Source organism: Engraulis encrasicolus, chromosome 20, assembly GCF_034702125.1.
Source record: "Engraulis encrasicolus isolate BLACKSEA-1 chromosome 20, IST_EnEncr_1.0, whole genome shotgun sequence".
Classification (NCBI taxonomy): Eukaryota; Metazoa; Chordata; class Actinopteri; order Clupeiformes; family Engraulidae; genus Engraulis; species Engraulis encrasicolus.
Window position 1 is genome coordinate 32,896,879 of NC_085876.1, and position 17,500 is coordinate 32,914,378.

At 43.6% G+C, this 17,500-nt stretch overlaps 1 protein-coding gene across 1 annotated transcript in view; it reads right to left on the reverse strand.

Moving 5' to 3' along the window:
• Positions 1-15,554: 15,554 nt before the first annotated feature.
• The window catches only part of hivep3a (HIVEP zinc finger 3a), a 28,198-nt gene continuing 26,252 nt past the window's right edge, over positions 15,555-17,500 (reverse strand). Inside the window, exon 5 of the mRNA XM_063185034.1 lies at positions 15,555-17,500. This exon is cut by the window's right edge and continues 125 nt beyond it. Coding sequence (XP_063041104.1) covers positions 16,936-17,500 — 565 coding nt within the window. The 3' untranslated portion in view covers positions 15,555-16,935.

Sequence of the window (17,500 nt, forward strand, 5' to 3'; positions counted from 1 at the left end):
CTACATTTGCATTTTGAATGTGAAACTGGCATTACGTAATCTTCCTCTAGCAAAGCTAGTTATTCGGCATTCAATTAATGTGCCATGATATGGCACAAGCCTTAATGTCATTGTTTCTTGAGGCAATTTCTTGCAAAGTACCAGAAAGGAAAGTTAGGGTTAGGGTTTAGACATTGATGAATCAGGCCAGATATTATTATTTTCTCAGCTTTGGTGGTAAGTGGGATTACATTTTAATTGGATTTCATATCTGTTGTCATGTTTGTTTGTTTTTAATATTGTTTTTTGGGCATTTTCGAAGATAGAGGCAGGAAATGGGTGGGAGAGAGAGACAGAGACACTTAGCCATGGCGCCCCCGAAACATGCCATTCCAACTGTAGGCTACTTTAAGATAAATAACAACATATTTGTATTTGGCAGCCGGAACATCCAAAAGATAACGTGAAAAAAGAAAATCACTTCTTTTTTTCATAACGGCCCTTCTTGAGACATACAAAAAGTCATATAAAATACGTCACACAAGCTTAAGACATACTCAAGTGTGATGTCATTGATAAGCCACATTAAGTGCGGTGACATTAATGACTGATCTTTTCCTTTTGCTTTTGACATTAATGACTGTTTGAGTAATGGCTGCCAGTGTCACCCCCTGGGTGACGTCGTAGCCCCTGAGGACATGTAAATTTAAAAATGTGAAACTGAGATGTGAGCCAACGCAACCCCTGCAGCAGTTTAGACTTAGCCAGGGCTGGACTGGCCATCTGGCATAGCGGGCATTTCCCTGTGGGCCCCGCACACTTGTGGGCCCCTATTTTCAGAAACGTAATTTATTTATTTTTTATTTTTTAAACATTTCTGAGAATAGGGGCCTACAAGTGTGCGGGACCCAGCGGTGAGTCAGTTCAGTGCCGCTAATTATGAGGTGCCCCTTTAACCCCATAACCTTACTGTCACCAAAATTGTATCTTGTATTGTATTGTATTGTAAAATCTGTTACTTAAGGCTCTCAGTAATGTCATAGCAATGTTGTTATGATGCAGTTGAGTATTTTCAGCAAATAGTGAATAGGCCCGCCGGCGACCCCATCTGCAGTAAGAGGCTACGCCAACAGTGCCCGGGTCCTATTTCTCCCCCAGCCCAGCCCTGGACTCAGCTTGTGGAAGTCCCATCATCATGAGGCGTGTCAGATAAGAGCAGGAACCATTGGATCAACCATGCAAATGTTACGGAGCACGGGGAATTAGGGAAATGTGTGCCCATGTGCCCCAGCTGCGGAAAAAGCCGTGATGAGAGATGATACCTATACATGATGTGCAGGGGGGCCCCATGACACACACGCATGCATGCACGTACAGTACACACATACGGTATATACAGCAGAAACACACACACTAGCACGCATGCACGCATGCACACACGCACACACACCACACATTGTACAAGCTCACAAAAGTGCACACACATGCACACACACAATTACACACACACAAAAACACAAACGTGCTTGCACATCCATACAAACACACACACACACACACACACACACACACACACACACACACACACACACACACACACACACACACACACACACACACACACACACACACACACACACACACACACACACACACACACACACACACACACACACACACACACACACACACACACACACACACACACACACACACACACACACACACACACACACAGTACAGTACAGTACAGTATGGAAAATACCACAATGGAAGAAACAGGTGGAGTGGTGGTTGGTCAGGCCTCTTGAGAATTCTCTGGAGGGGGCGAATGCATAGTTTTGTTTTACGTCTTTCTCGCCAAACACCAACGTCAGTGAAGGCTGGTCCGTCAGTTTGCCTACTTGGTACATGGTGTTCCTAAACGGTGTTGTGTCTGGTGTGGGGGTGGGACGCATGCCCTGGATCACGGTTATCGAATCCAGTAAAAATACTAGGTACGTTACGTTACACTGATGCACCGCTTTTGTTTTTGTTTTGTATTTTTATTAGTCATTGCGTCCTCAAAACAATAACAAACCCTCGAACTCGTTGAAACCCAGTGTTCCATTTACGATGCATTGCGTAGTACGCAGCGTACTTGATATTCCAAGTGCCGAAGTCGTAACAACACCCTTTAATTCTCCCAGGGTACAGCGTGACATGGCATTACGAGAAGGCCTACTTATCGCAGCTCCTCTAGAGCCATTCGAAAACAACATTGTCAGTGAATGGAAAGAGCGGGAGGGGGAAAAAAAAGTCTAGAACATGAAGTGAACAGGAAATGCCAGAGTGATGTCATAATCAATGAAACAATAGCACTTCAGAGACTATTTGTCCAGTGTTAGAGAGAGAAGGTTAGAGGGGGGTTGCCGCATTTGGGGGGGGGGGGTCATATAACCAAAGCAAATATTTGTCCACGCGCAATGGAGTTACTAGGGAGTAACGGGAGGCGTGAATGATATTTTCTGTTGTGCAAGTGAAGATGGGGTGCACTATGCAACTTGCCTCTACCAGCACTCACCATCTATCACTTCCACCACACAAACACACGCACGCACACAGACACACACGCACGCAAGCACGCACGCACGCACGCACACACGCACGCACTCACACAGACACAGACACAGACACAGACACACGCACATGCACACACACACACACAGTGTACAGGCCTAGTCAACAGAGAATATCTAAGAGTGCAGCTATGCTGGCATCTTACATGGTTCTCCTTGGCTGTTTTCTTCGTCAATAAATTACCTTAAAACACTTCAATTATTCTCCACTTGAGTCTAAATTAAGTAAATCTCTCATTGCCATTGTTCTCTGGATTGCCTTTATGGGTTGGTAGACCCCTGAATTGAATTGAAATTAAAATGTCAAAATTCAAATTGCTACATTAAATTCTGCACTCTTTATATATGAACCGAGATAAACTGTCTAAATATAGCATGATAAAAAGGTTACACTTTACGTGACGCCAGTGTCATAATAGTGTCATAACAGTGTCATGACACAGTCATAGTCATGAATGAGTCTTAAACATGATTTCAATGTCATAAACGTTTTATGGTCATGAAAAGGTGACATTGTTAGGTCTGTCTTCACCATAACCGAATTTCACTTAATGGCAAAGTCATAACATGTTTTAATGCATTATGACACTGTTATGACATGGTTATGTCATATACGTATGTCGCTGGTGTCAAGTAAAGTGTTATCAATATGAATAAGCAGACATGAAAAGTGAAACAACAGCCTTAACTCCCACTGAGTCCCCATCCCCCCACCCCCTACCCCCTCCCCCTCTCTCTCTCTCTTTTCTTTCTGTTCCGACTCTCTCTTGTTCCTGTTTCTCTGTTCGGCGGAAAGCACATCCTTATCCATTTCCCCTTCCGGCTGGCGACAGTAGTAGCGGCGGCGCTGCAGGGTGCAGGAATGTGGGTCGCGCTGGGCTGCCGCAGGGCCGCTGACAGCTTTGGCTGAGTCCGGTACAAAGACATCTGAAAGGGCCCCAAACCAGTGGTGTAGTCTACGTAGAACGCGGGTATACCTGCGGGCATACCCCCTTTTAAATGTCAGGGATTTCAGTATACCCTCTTAAAATTGATTGATCCATTGTTTTGAATGGTACAAATATATACAGTATACCCACTTCCAAAAAAAATCTCAAATATACAGTATACCAACCATAAAAAAGTAGACTACACCACTGCGCCAAACCCAATCAATATAATGTAATGAGAATCCATTTCTCGGCCCCCTCTCTCTCCCTGGGCCCGGGACAAGTGACCCTTTTGTCCACCCCCCTGTCGGCTTCCCTGCGCGCTGGTGACAGTGAGACAGAGCCAGAGAGCCAGCATCGCTATGCTACGCTGCAGTGCACTGAAGCAAGCTGAGCGAGCATCGCCGCGACATGATGCTCCGCGTGCCGGAGGAGCCTGAGGAATTCCTGAGGTGGCACTCTGGAATGTCATTATCGTCTGGACTTTGCTCTCGCCCCCCCAACCGCCCCCTCCTCTTCCTCCTACTCTGTAAACTCTCTCTGGAAATGAACCCCCCACCACCAAAACACACACTTGCACACAAAGACGCACACATACAGTACATGCGCACACACACACACTTGCACACACGCACACACACACACACACACACACACACACACACACACACACACACACACACACACACACACACACACACACACACACACACACACACACACACACACACACACCACTAACTCCAACACAGGTGAAGGTGGAGGTAATCTCTCACACCCGCATGCCCCACTGCACAAACACAAACACAGATAGACAGGCTGACAGACAACAAACACATCCTTGTGCCTACACGCACGCACACACAAACACGCACGCATGCACTCATGCACACACGCACACACACACACACACACACACGCACGCACACACACACACACACACACACACACACACACACACACACACACACACACACACACACGCCCACACACACAAACACACACACACACACACACACACACACACACACACACACACACACACACACACACACACACACACACACACACACACACACACACACACACACACACAACTGACCCACATCATCATCCACTACAAAAACAGGTGAGAGACACAGTTTCCGTGATGATTAATCATTTGAGAATGAGATGTTTGTCCGCCATCATACATGCCTTCGAGAGATGTAGTGGCACATTACCCAGATTCCTTTGGGATGAAGGCGCTGAGACTGCTCAGGTCAGGTCACACATACGGTACAGTACCCTCCTCTCCATATATGGTATCATGCAGGGCTGTCAAACTCAAATCCACTGAGGGCCAAACTCAAAATCTGGAACAAAGTTGCAGGCCGAACTCAATATTTATTTAACTAGAATTGTGCACACACACTTAACCCATTTTAGCCTAAGCCCTTTTTGGGAAAGATTGCCCTCTGCCTATTAAATCCTAAATATCTCAACCTCCGAAGCACATAAAAACGTAATATAAAACATAAGTTGTATTTAAATGCTAGGACCTTCATTCTGCATTAGAACGTGTTCATTCAGCTCTAACATACTCACATTTTTCATTTAAAAAAAAAATCTCAAGTTTGAATGCAGCATATACTATGTGTCTCCAGGCTAAAATGGATTAATACTCACATTTGAATTTTATAAACAACACCCATTTTATAAACAGATTCCCATCATAGTTCAAATGTGCCTGCACATATTACGGATCCATTGACTTTCACTAGCTTAGCGACATGCTCCCTCTTTTAACTTGTCTTAAAGCAAGACAACGCTTAACATGAAAAATAAGTCACTTTACCACCTTTATAAACCCCAGCCAACGATTTTAACTGTATTAAGCCCCAAAATAGTGGCATACCCCTTTAATGGTGTATCTGCAATTGTAATACACATTTGAGACAAGATCTTGCAGGCCAAATAAAATGACTCCACAGACCAGATTTAACACCCCTTGTATAATGGATAGCCATTATAAAGCACAGTAGATATAGTGCACAGCAACAAGGAGTACACCCCTGTTGAAAAGTAACATTTTGAAGAATATACACACAAGTTGTTCCCAAAATGCTCATAGAGTAAGAGTAACACAACATTGTTTGTACTTACAATAGAAAAGTAAGGTCAATAGTGTAACTTAAGTGACGTATTTGTCAATTTTTGTGAAATTATGCTGGCACAAAAGTGAGTACACCCCTATGTAAAACTCCCATATAGTGTCTGAGAAGGGGTCGTGTTGGCCCGAAACGTCTCAAAATCGAAAGGGATTAAAAGGTAGGTAATCGATGTGTATTTCATCCTTGCCTTACATTGAACTTTTACATTTTGAGTCTTCACTTGGCTAGAACAGATGTGTGTTCCTGAGATAGATACACTGTGTTGTTACTGAACAAAAGACCTACAAACCAAAATGATTTGTATGTTTTTGTGTGGTATGAAATGTTGCTATGGGTTGATATGATGGTGCCGAATGTATGCTGACTATTTGACCAGGGGCGATAACTGGGACTATATATCTTTGTTAGCCTGACAAGCCAGACTAAATGTGAGATTGATGTGAATATTTAGTCTGGGCCCAATCAATGAGAGATCTGACGATTGTCGATTGGAACAACCCGTCGTTGCTGTGCCTATTGGCCAACGCTTTTTCACCACTCCCTCAAAACCCTGTTCGCCTTGCATCCAAAGATTCAAAACAAATCAAATCAAGTCTGCTGCGTTGTGATTGGCCAGCCAGTTTCAGGGCCTGGGGCATTGTCCGAGGCTAGACCCACTCGCAGGCAAAAATAATTTTGGCCGCTGGCGGGTGGGGCTAGTTTACTAGGCTATATCTTACTGGCATCAATAGCCTTTCTGTTCTCCACATCTCCAAATACTGGGTGTTTACAGTAGAATACTGTATATGGTTACTGTATGGCAGTGGTTCCCATCCTTTTCTGGCAAGGGCCCCCATTTTGACGTCCCAAATTTCTGGGGACCTCACTCTGCACATTTTTTCATGACAAAAATGAAAACATAACAGTGCTACATAAGTTGTAGGGTATTGAACGTATAGATATGTATGACAGTCTAGGATTGTAAATAGTGTTTCAAAGAGAATATTGAATAGTTATGTCATATTGATTACAAATATTTAGCTGTATTCTCCCACTTTCATCCACATTTCAGACGACCCCATTAGAATTCCAGGCGATCCCGAATGGCTTCCCGACTCCAGTGTTGAAAAACACTGCTGGGGTGAATTTCTCAAAACCAAAGTTGCTTACTACATTCGCTACTTTGTTGTTTTCAATGCATTTTCCCATTGGCAACTACCGAAGTTGCTAACAGGCTAACAACTTCTCTTTTGAGAAACTCACCCCTGTATGGTAAGTTGTGGCGGTTCTTACATGCCTTGTCCCAGACTATAGCCATTGAAGGAAAGCAGCAGTGACATGCAAGAGGAAAGAGGAAGCTTACTCACAAAGGCACTCGGGAATAACAAATATGATGATGTCGTCACTCAGTGGCATCTAACAGGATGGCCCTTCGTCATGCTCTGAATGTTTGTTTGTTTGCGTGTGTGTTTGGCTATGTGCGTCTAAATACGTTTGTGTGTGTGTGTGTGTGTGTGTGTGTGTGTGTGTGTGTGTGTGTGTGTGTGTGTGTGTGTGTGTGTGTGTGTGTGTGTGTGTGTGTGTGTGTGTGTGTGTGTGTGTGTGTGTGTGTGTGTGTGTGCATGTGATACGTAGACAATCCATTAGTGGAATACCTGGGCTGTGAGACCGCAGCTCTGGCCTTACACTCTGGGCTTACACACACACACACACACACGCGCACACGCGCACACGCGCACACGCACACACACACACACACACACACACACACACACACACACACACACACACACACACACACACACACACACACACACACACACACACACACACACACACACACACACACACACACACACACACACACACAAATGCACAGGCCCCCACAGTGACAGTGAGAGCATGCATGACTGACATTCAACACCAATGACTGTCAGAATCATTTTCTTCCGATCCATGATAATGATGATGACCTTTGTACGCATAAATAGAGGTCAACAACAGTCACCTTTCATTACAAGTAGGCCTACAGTGTATTAAAATTTACACATTTGGACATACTATTGCAGCACTTAAATTAATTAACCATAAACCAATTTATGCAAACAGAGCTATGTATTAATTATTTATAGTACGCATAGATGCGTTCTATGATAGTATGTCACCATGGTATCAGGCTATGACAAACCTCCTCCACGTCAATCCCCCCCACCCGCCTATCCCCACAAACCCCTTATAAAGTACATTCCACTGTGGTGAAAGTTCAGAACCATCATCAGTGTGGTAATACTAAGACCATGCAAAACCAATAAGGGTCAGAACAACAATTGAAACACTCCCACTGCTCTGCACCTTATCGGCCCCAATCTACTACCTCTCGCGCACCTACAAAGCCTACCCTGACTCAACCTTTCGGGTACTATATAGGCTAGCGACCCGGATCCTCTTCCTCTCGATCAGATAACCGTAAAAAAAACACATCTAAAACAAACAACCCTACTGGATGCTGTGTATTGCCAAACAGATGGTGTTGCCATAGCGACGGCGGCGGTACGGGCCGCTCGCATCTCCCGCATCCCACGCCTTCCTGAATGTTTTTTGGGACCAGGCGAGAGGGCGAGAGAGAGCGAGAGAGAGAGAGAGAGAGAGAGAGAGAGAGAGAGAGAGAGAGAGAGAGAGAGAGAGAGAGAGAGAGACTGAGCTGGCATCTACAATGTGTGTTGCTGATACGGTTATCTGTGGTGGCACCCTTCTACAGGTCTCAACAGCCCCATAAACAAATTGGACTATGTAACACATCCTGCCTGCATGCCTGCCTGCCTGCCTGCCTGCCCGCCTGCAAGCTTGCCAGCCTGTTTGCTTCCCTGCCTGCCTGTTTGCCAGTATGCTATGCCAGGGGGATACTCCAAGAAGGTGCTTCACTAGGAAAACAGTTTAATGTAACCTGGAGGTAGTGGTAAAATGAGCTGGATTCCTGATTTTCTGAACGGAATGATATCGTAGGCTATCTATTAGCGTGTTTACAGCTTTCTGTAGATTAACTTGGCCATCTTTATCACTTAACCACGTTCTCGCAATACCACCATACCCCCCCTGCCATCTCTCTGCCAACCTGTGGTCTGTTGTTATTAGGATGTGAGTATCCATGGCTACACCATCTGCTGTCTCTGGCAGATTGCTTTAAAACAATACTCAAATTATTATAATAATTTAAAGCAGCCTGTTTGGTTCACCTAAAGGTTGAAACCATAGCTGTCCTTATTATTTTTTCTCAACATTACAGACTGGCGACCTATGTATTGTATGTATATCAGAATGTAATACAACATCAGGGCGTTGTTGCATGGCCCCTTTAAATTATGGGCCAGTCAAAGGGTGTTTTCACACCTGGTCCCTTTCAGTCATTTAAGTGAACGATTCACTATACAAGCAGGCCCTGAAGGTCCTAGATAGAAGATCTTTTCAGTACCACCATTGTCCTATACTGAGCAAGTATAATATGCTCAGCCTTGAAAACATCATACAATTTTCTGATCTGCGGCTAATCCATAAAATTATTCACAATGCAGCACCCCCACCCCTAAGAACATTTGTTCAACCCTGCTCTGAATTGATGAGCAGAACGTCAAGATCCACCATTAGGGGTGATTGTAGTCTCCCAATCCGACGAACTGCTTTTGCTCAGTCAGCCTTCTCCTTCAGGGCAACCAAAACATGGAATAGTCTACCCAGTAACCTAAAAAGTATTACTGATTATCAGGCCTTCTCAAGGGGTGTGAAAAAATGGATATTAACCAACCAGTCTTGTCAACATTAATCATATGTTTTTTAAAAATATGACTCACACTGTATGCCATTTTAGTGTGTGTGTGTGTGTGTGTGTGTGTGTGTGTGTGTGTGTGTGTGTGTGTGTGTGTGTGTGTGTGTGTGTGTGTGTGTGTTGTGTGTGTGTGTGTGTGTGTGTGTGTGTGTGTGTGTGTGTGTGTGTGTGTGTGTGTGTGTGTGTGTGTGTGTGTGTTTGACCTATGGCCTATGGATGTGCTTACTTGTTTATATCTTGTCTATGTTATTGTATTTTAATATTCGTTTTACCTGTCCAGGGACTGCAGATGGAAATTAGCTATATAGCTATAATCTGGCACAAGCCATCGTTTTACTTCTGTAATCAATGTGTATTGTGCATGGTCCCTGTTGAACTAAACTAAATAAACTAAACTAAACTAAACTAAACTAAACTAAACTAAACGCAGACCTGGGACTCCTCTCAGACCTGTGACATTTTCTGTGCATATGTGAATGCTCTAAAGTATACCAAGACCCCTTGGAAGTGAACTGTACTGAGACCTCTATTGACATGGTCTCAGTACGGTCCGCTTATGAGCTCTGACAAGTTACACTTGTGGCTAGGTTTAATCACTAGCTCCAGAGGACCGGGTGTGATCAAAAAGAGGAATGACACACCATAAAAGTGTAACAGTACCAGAAAGATTAGCCAGTTCTTTTTTTAATACACTCACAACATGAACAAAAACAGAACTGAGTCCTTTTGCTTTCAGTTCACTTTTTGGTCCACTTAAAGAGGACTGACTTTGGTTCACTTAACGCTCTGGTTGTGTTAGAAACATGGTTACGTTCATAGTGTTAACGGTCAAAATTGACCGCCTACACAAAAAAGGTAATAATATATTGATTAAAAATCTGATTTAAATAATTTTGATTAATACCTTTTAGACATCCTTTTGAAACATTCCCAATGTTATTTCAATGTTATTCTGCTTTGTTTTAGTGATTTGTAGGCTTTTATTTCTTGTCATGCACCAATTCGTTTTATTAACCCTCTGGAGGCTAGGGCCTCTCAGAGGCTTTCAGGCCATTTGGAACACCTTTACTTTTTTCAAGTATTTCAACTAACTGTAAACATCTATACTAATGTGGCACATATGGTTGTATTCTGAAAAGCCTAACAAAAAAGAATATGAGGGTAAAGTGAATGTAATATAAACTGTATATAACTTTGGGAGATGTAAATTAATGGTCCGGTCATTTTTGACCGAAACACCATGAATGTAACAAGTTGGTGTATCTTCCACAATTCTTTAGGAATTTCATTATATTTCATCTTGATCATTTGAATTAGGTAAGGTGGAGGATATCATTAAGCATCATTTGTGTATGATGAAAAATAGAGAAGTTATTTAAGAATGAAGTTTCAAAACGGTCATTTTTGACCGTAACACAACCAGAGGGTTAAAGGGGACTAGATGTGAAAAAGCCCCTAGTCCCAAGTGTAACTTGTCAGGACTCATAAGTGAACCGTCCTGAGACCACATCAATAAAAGTCTTATTACGGTTCACTTCCGAGGGGTCTGGGACTGGGTACACTTTGGAGCCTTCACATATGCACAGAAAATGCCGTGTCACAGGTCTGAGTTCACTTACAGTAAATGGCTGAAAGGGACCAGGTGTGAGAAAACATCCTAACAGAGTTCCGAAAAACTCAACATTGGTCACTGACGGTAGTGATACATAGACGCGAATTTGGCCAAGCAAAGCCAACTTCGCCATTCATTCCTATGAGAGAGGCGAAGGCAAGCGAAAGCAAGCAAACAGGAGCGAAGCGAAGCGAAATTATTAAAGAAAGTTTAATGTTATGCAAATGAAGATCGAATTCGCCTGTCGCGGCCCAATCAAATCAACAACATAACTGTTCCCTTCCATTTGATTCGCTGCGACGACCTGATGACGATTGAATTTCTCCTCTCTTCGCTTCGCTCGCTTCGCCTCCTATGTGTCCCTACCGTAAGGTCTGTTGTGGAGAATGCCCTGTACTGTATGCCAGATGACCAGCCCAGACAGCCGTGGAAAACATTTTATTTAATTGTTTGTTCCTTCTTTTAACTCTCTGTTCATGTGTTTGTATGTACAGTATGTCGTCTATTTGTGTACACGTTTTAATGAGTGATGTTTTTGCTGTGACACTTGATTTTCCCCATTGTGGGATAATAAAGGGCATACTTGCTTGTTTACTTACCGTACTTAAGCCTTAAAATCAATGTTTTGATTTTGATGTCCTGCATATTCTTATGTCTGCATGGTTATGTCCTGCACGTTTTATGTCTTAATCTTTTATGCTTTGCTTTTTGTAGATATGTTGTCTTTTGTGAGTTGTTTGTTTTTGTCTGTATTGTGAGTCCTATGTAGTGCGTCTTGCGTTTTTTTGCTGCTTTCTTGGCTAGGGCCCACTTGGGAAAGAGGCAACTGCCTCAATGCCCTAGTAAAACAAATGAAAATACCCCTTCCACATGCTGTTTTAGTATATTCACTGTCATGGACAACATTTTGTGTAAGAGTATATTAATCAGAAATTATACTCTTCTTCAAAAAGCCTTTTCTTTAGCATGTGACATTGCATACTGCAGGTTATCATGGACTGTTATCATGAGTAAGGGGCAGGGCCGGAGCTATAATAGGGGGGGGCAAACAGGGCATTTGCCCCGGGGCCCAGGGCCCTTCTGCATTGATGGCGGGGGCCCTATTGTGACCTTGGCAGGCCGTATGGTGGGCCCTATCATTGTCTTGCCCTGGGGCCCTGTCTGCAATTGCTCCGCCACTGGTAAGGGGGATGTAATGTCAGGGATTAAGTGTCTTAGTTATTTCTTTTTTCCATATACAGACATTAAAATGAATTACTGAATTAAAATGAGTTTAGTGTTCTTAATTGACGGCGGTGGTTCTTTGTTTCCCGTGGGCCATAAGGGCTATCAGCTCATTTTCTCTCTGAACTATGCAGGTGACTGATAACGGTGATAGGGGAAAGCGCTAACAATGTTATTCTGTCTGTGAAAACTCCCTAACACTGCCACCTTTGGCCTATATATTTCCCTTTGACAGGGGAGGTGACTAATGTGGAGCCATTTTATTTCAGCACTGGCACAATGAGGACGCTCCCTTAATGAAAAGTAGGCTGGTCTGGTAGTCGTCACCCTCCCATCCAGGGCCGGGTTGGGGGGAAAAAGGGCCCGGGCACTTTTGGATAAGAGGGGCCACTCCTATTTTGCGGCGCAGAACTGTCTCACCGGTGGGCCCCGCACCCTTTTGGGCTCCTATTTTCAGAAAGTGTTTTTTACATTTCTGTAAATATCGGCCCAAGAGGGTGCGGGTCCCACCAAGGAAGGCCCGTTTTGCCAGATGGCCAGGCCAGCCCTGCTCCCATCTCATGGGTCCGAGAGGCACCATTGTGTGGCCTTTCTAGAGGTCACCCATACGACGCAGGGCAGGCCTCGACGCCAGTCTGTCCTGAACATGAAGGCCAGACCATGACCAAGGAAATATTCCACGGAGACGATGGAGCCTATTGCTCAGAATTACACAGTGTTCCAAGTACAATGCTAAGCAGCACCCTTACTCCAGAGAGAGACGCTTTACTGTAAATCTGTGATTGCGTAGCTGATAGCGAGCAACACAAAGGGCGGGCAAGACTTGACCAGACGGCCTACGGGAAGGACTTACCCAACAGGTCACGGGTTCAGTTCCCCTTCGATTCATGTTGCAGCAGAAAGACTTTGACTGTAGAGTTGAATCAAATGGGTTTGTTTGAAATGATCTGGCAGGCCTAAAACAATGCATTGTGGCCTTGAAAATGTCAGGGTTTCTTAGGACAGTCTAGTCAAGATGTCAGTTACACTCAGGGCCGCTGACAGCTTTTGCTGGGCCCAGGACAAAGTCCTCTGAAACCCAATCCATATAACGTAATGGGAACACAACTCTGGGCCCCCTATCTCCCTGGGCCCGGGACAAAATACCCGTTTGTCCCACCCTGTCGACGGGCCTGAGTACACCACATGGGCGGAGATGGTGTATGGGGGGGGAGGGGGTAAGGTGACATGAATCTCAATATTTCAAGTCCAGAATACTTGGCTCAAACAAATCCCATGGCTTGCCAATGGTGAGGTTTTGGACAGTTTATTCAAAACGTCAGTGTGCACACTATAAAGCAAGATTTGATGACTTGTTGCAGAATAACCACTGTTGTCATGGTAAGTGAACTCGTTATCCATCACAACAAAGTATGGTTACCATACATCAACTTCCACGTGAACAATGTGCAAACACAAGTGAAAAACTCTAGCCTGATAAACCAGACTAAATGTGAGATTCAATGTATCATTTAGTCTGGCCCCGATGAATGACACATTGGAACATTGTTGATGGAAACAACCCGTTGTTTTTCAAACTGTGTCTGTGCCTGTTGGCCAACGCTTTGTCATCACTCCCTCAAAAGCCTGTCCGCTTTGCATCCAAAGATTCAAAACAAATCAAAACAAGTCTCCTGTGTTATGATTGGCCAGCCAGTTTCCGGGCCTGGGGCATTGTCCGAGGCTAGACCCACTCGCAGGCAAAAATAATTTTGGCCGCCAGCGGGTGGGGCTAGTTGACTAGGCTAGAGAAACTCAATATTCTTATTAAATTAATGTAAAAATTGACTCTGTCAAACTTGACTCAGTCAAATCAGCAAGATGACTAAATAGAGTGAAATTGTATCAACAATATACAGTGCATATACGCTTAGTATAGGTAGGCATGGTGTGGTAAGGTGAGTGTATACCATAGAGTGCATTGGTTTAAAAGCCAGATATTGGAAATGGAGATGGATTCAAACAAGCCCAAGTTACATAAAGGGTGATAATGATCCAATACACATTCATACTGAAGTCTGCTGCATCTGTCATTACATGCCTAGTAGAGGGTCTGTCTGTATATGATATCTGATGCAATGAAGAATAACTCAATCCTTGGAATAAACTGGTCAAAACTTTAGGGTGTTTGGCTTGGCAGGATCAGTATAAACCTAAAAAAAATAGCCTTGCACAAATACCCACCCTTACCTCAGCGGTGTAGTCTACTTTTTTGAAGTGGGTATACTGTATATTCAAGCATTTTTTGAAGTGGGTATACTGTATATATTTATGCTATTCTAAATAATGGATTCATCAATTTTAAGTGGGTATACTGAAGCCCCTAAAATGTAGAAGTGGGTATACTCCGTATACCTGCGTTCTACGTAGACTACACCACTGCCTTACCTCATCTTCAAACAGAGCCATTGATATTACTTAACATTAATTCACTTTCACTCAACTAATTCCCTTTCCCAAGGGAAAATATCTCTACCTTTTTGTGAACCCTGTATGTGTGCTCTGTGATACAACGCAAGGTCACTGTAACTACTTACAGTAGCATCTCCGCCTGAGGCCTTCTACCGCAGCCAGAATTGATTTGTTGCTCATTAATGCCCCCTATAGGAAAAATGTGGAAAACCAGTTTTTGTTCAAGGCATTTCAGGTTTGCTGTGATGTGTTTTCAGAGTATTTTTTTTTATTCATCTGAAAAAATGTTTATAGAATGCTTTATGGAATATAGCTCTTAAATTACTATGGGATGTTATGTGTGCATGTGTATTATGATATATATATGAATAAAAAAAACATATATACAAAAAAGCAAAAGAAACTTTAATAATAATATTATTAAATTAATTTATACTGAGGCTGGGGATTGACGCAAAATATAAAAGTAGAAAAACAGACATGAAGAATGTAATGTTCCTTCTATGTCTTTCACCACAGGGGGGCAGACTGGAGCTCCTATGGACGGAAGCTACACAAAGCCAACTGTACCTTTAAAACGGGTGGATGGAGGATGGAGACGAGATTGCATTACCCCTTCATATCAGCTCAATTAGAGAGTAAATGTACTGACACAGAGAGGGCCCTGGCTTCTGTTCTTACTGCTCAGGTACTTCAGCATGACCTCATGAAGCCAAATGGCCCTGACTAACACCCCGGACAACCAGCACCACACAAGAAGAAAACACAATTACAAAAAGGCAAAGCTGAGCACTGGCATATTTTATATCAAATGAAATGTGACATCACGCACAGAGTACCACCAGAAATACAACATACTATTATACCATAAACATCCACAGTAATCTCTGTATGTATATAAAGAATTATATAAAAGTATTACTATAGTGCATGACTGTACGTTCTTCTTCATACTTGCATCGTCGCCTCCGCAAAACAAATCTCTTTTTTTAAATATTTGTTTTTCTCTCTTTTTCCCTTTACAATCCATTATCAGCATTATTATTAAGACTGTGTTTGAACCCTGGCCTCCTAACACAGATATATAGTATATAACAACAGACTCTGGGTGCAAATCATCTTCCCAAACTCACCTCCTCCTCTCCTCTCCTCTGCCTTGCAACCTCATGCCTCATTCTTGACCTGTGTTAAGTCAGGCTTATATTGGACATTGTTTTAACCTTCAAAATACATAGTGATATATCTAAAACAATTACCAGCCTTGTCACACATCAGGACATTCATCTTATGTTTCAAAGTTGGGTTTGACAACAGAGCTCTGCTTGTCCCAGATAGATAACATAGGCCTGTGTGTTGCTATTTTGAATTATGAAATGGATGTCCAGTTATAAAACTGACTCAAGACAAGGCCAGAAGACGTAGGAAAGGAGGCGAGATGAGGGGGGGAAATGATTTGCACCCTATAATAATAGTAAGAGCACCCATCGTAAGACTTTTGCAGACTCCCTTTCAAACAGCTCCGTGTTTGGTCACATCATCATCAACAATAATAGCAGGAATTCAGGTGAATATTAAAAAAAAACCCAAAAAAACAAAAACAAAACAAAAACTGCCTGACAAAACCCTGTATATATATTAAGCATTATATAGTTAATGTCTATAATAGAGAGTTCCAGCGATTGAGAGTGAGAAATTGCCAAGAAAGAGGTACAAACACGTGTGCAGCAATTACATTATGTATGTATAGTATAGTATACCATAGAAAATCCATATAAAAACATAAACGGAATATTTATAGAACATTTTACAGAGACGTACAGTATGTACAGTATTGTATCAACACATGTATGTTGGAGTACACAGTAAATACTGCAGTGCTCATTTAACACTTAGAGGGTTGATTTGACATTATTTGGACTTCAATGAACTCTTTCAGGGTTGAATTAACACCGCAAAATTTACTGTGTACTCTCCTGTTAAGTGCTGCTGTAGGATTAACGTTCACTTCCCTTTGCACATGTCCTCGGCCTGGTCAGAAGTCTTTATTAAACATTCTTTTTGTTTCGAGTTATAGTTTATATGGGTTTTTTTTTTTTACATTTATATATTTCGTCTCAGAGGATTTCATCTCTGTCATGTCTGTCTTTTCGTGTGTCCGCCTCTATCTGTATCAATATGTGCAGTTAAGGTGCTTGTCTGGGGCGGTGTGTTTGTGGGTGTGTGTGCGCGTGTGCGTGTGCGAGTGAGTGTGTGAGTGAGTGTGCGTGTGCTGGGTCCTGGGCACGGAGCCAGGTGTCTGCTGCGTTGTTGCAGAGCTCGCCTCTCCCTCCTGCCTCCTTGCACGCACCCCGCAACATCCATCTCTGTCTGACAGCAACGGCGCCTCTGATTGGGTGGCTGCGGCGGGCGCCTCGTTACCTCGGAGCCCGTGATTGGTCAGCTCCCTGCAGAGCTGGGAGGAGGTGCCGGCTTGTCTCGCGCAGGGACGCGCTGCTGTGGTGGTGGAGGAGGCCATTGCTCTCAGCCTCTGGGGCTCCACCAGGGGCTGCTGGGACTGGAGGGGCTGGGAGCCCAGGGTGTGGCCCAGGCGGCAAGCCCCGCTCCTGGGCTGCACCATGTGGATGCCCCCTATGGGGATCAGGAGGCTGGGGCTGCGGGCGGGAAGCTGGGAGTGGAGGGGCAGGTGGCTGAGGAGACTGCCGCCCTCTCTGGGGGTAGAGGATGGGTGGTGCTGG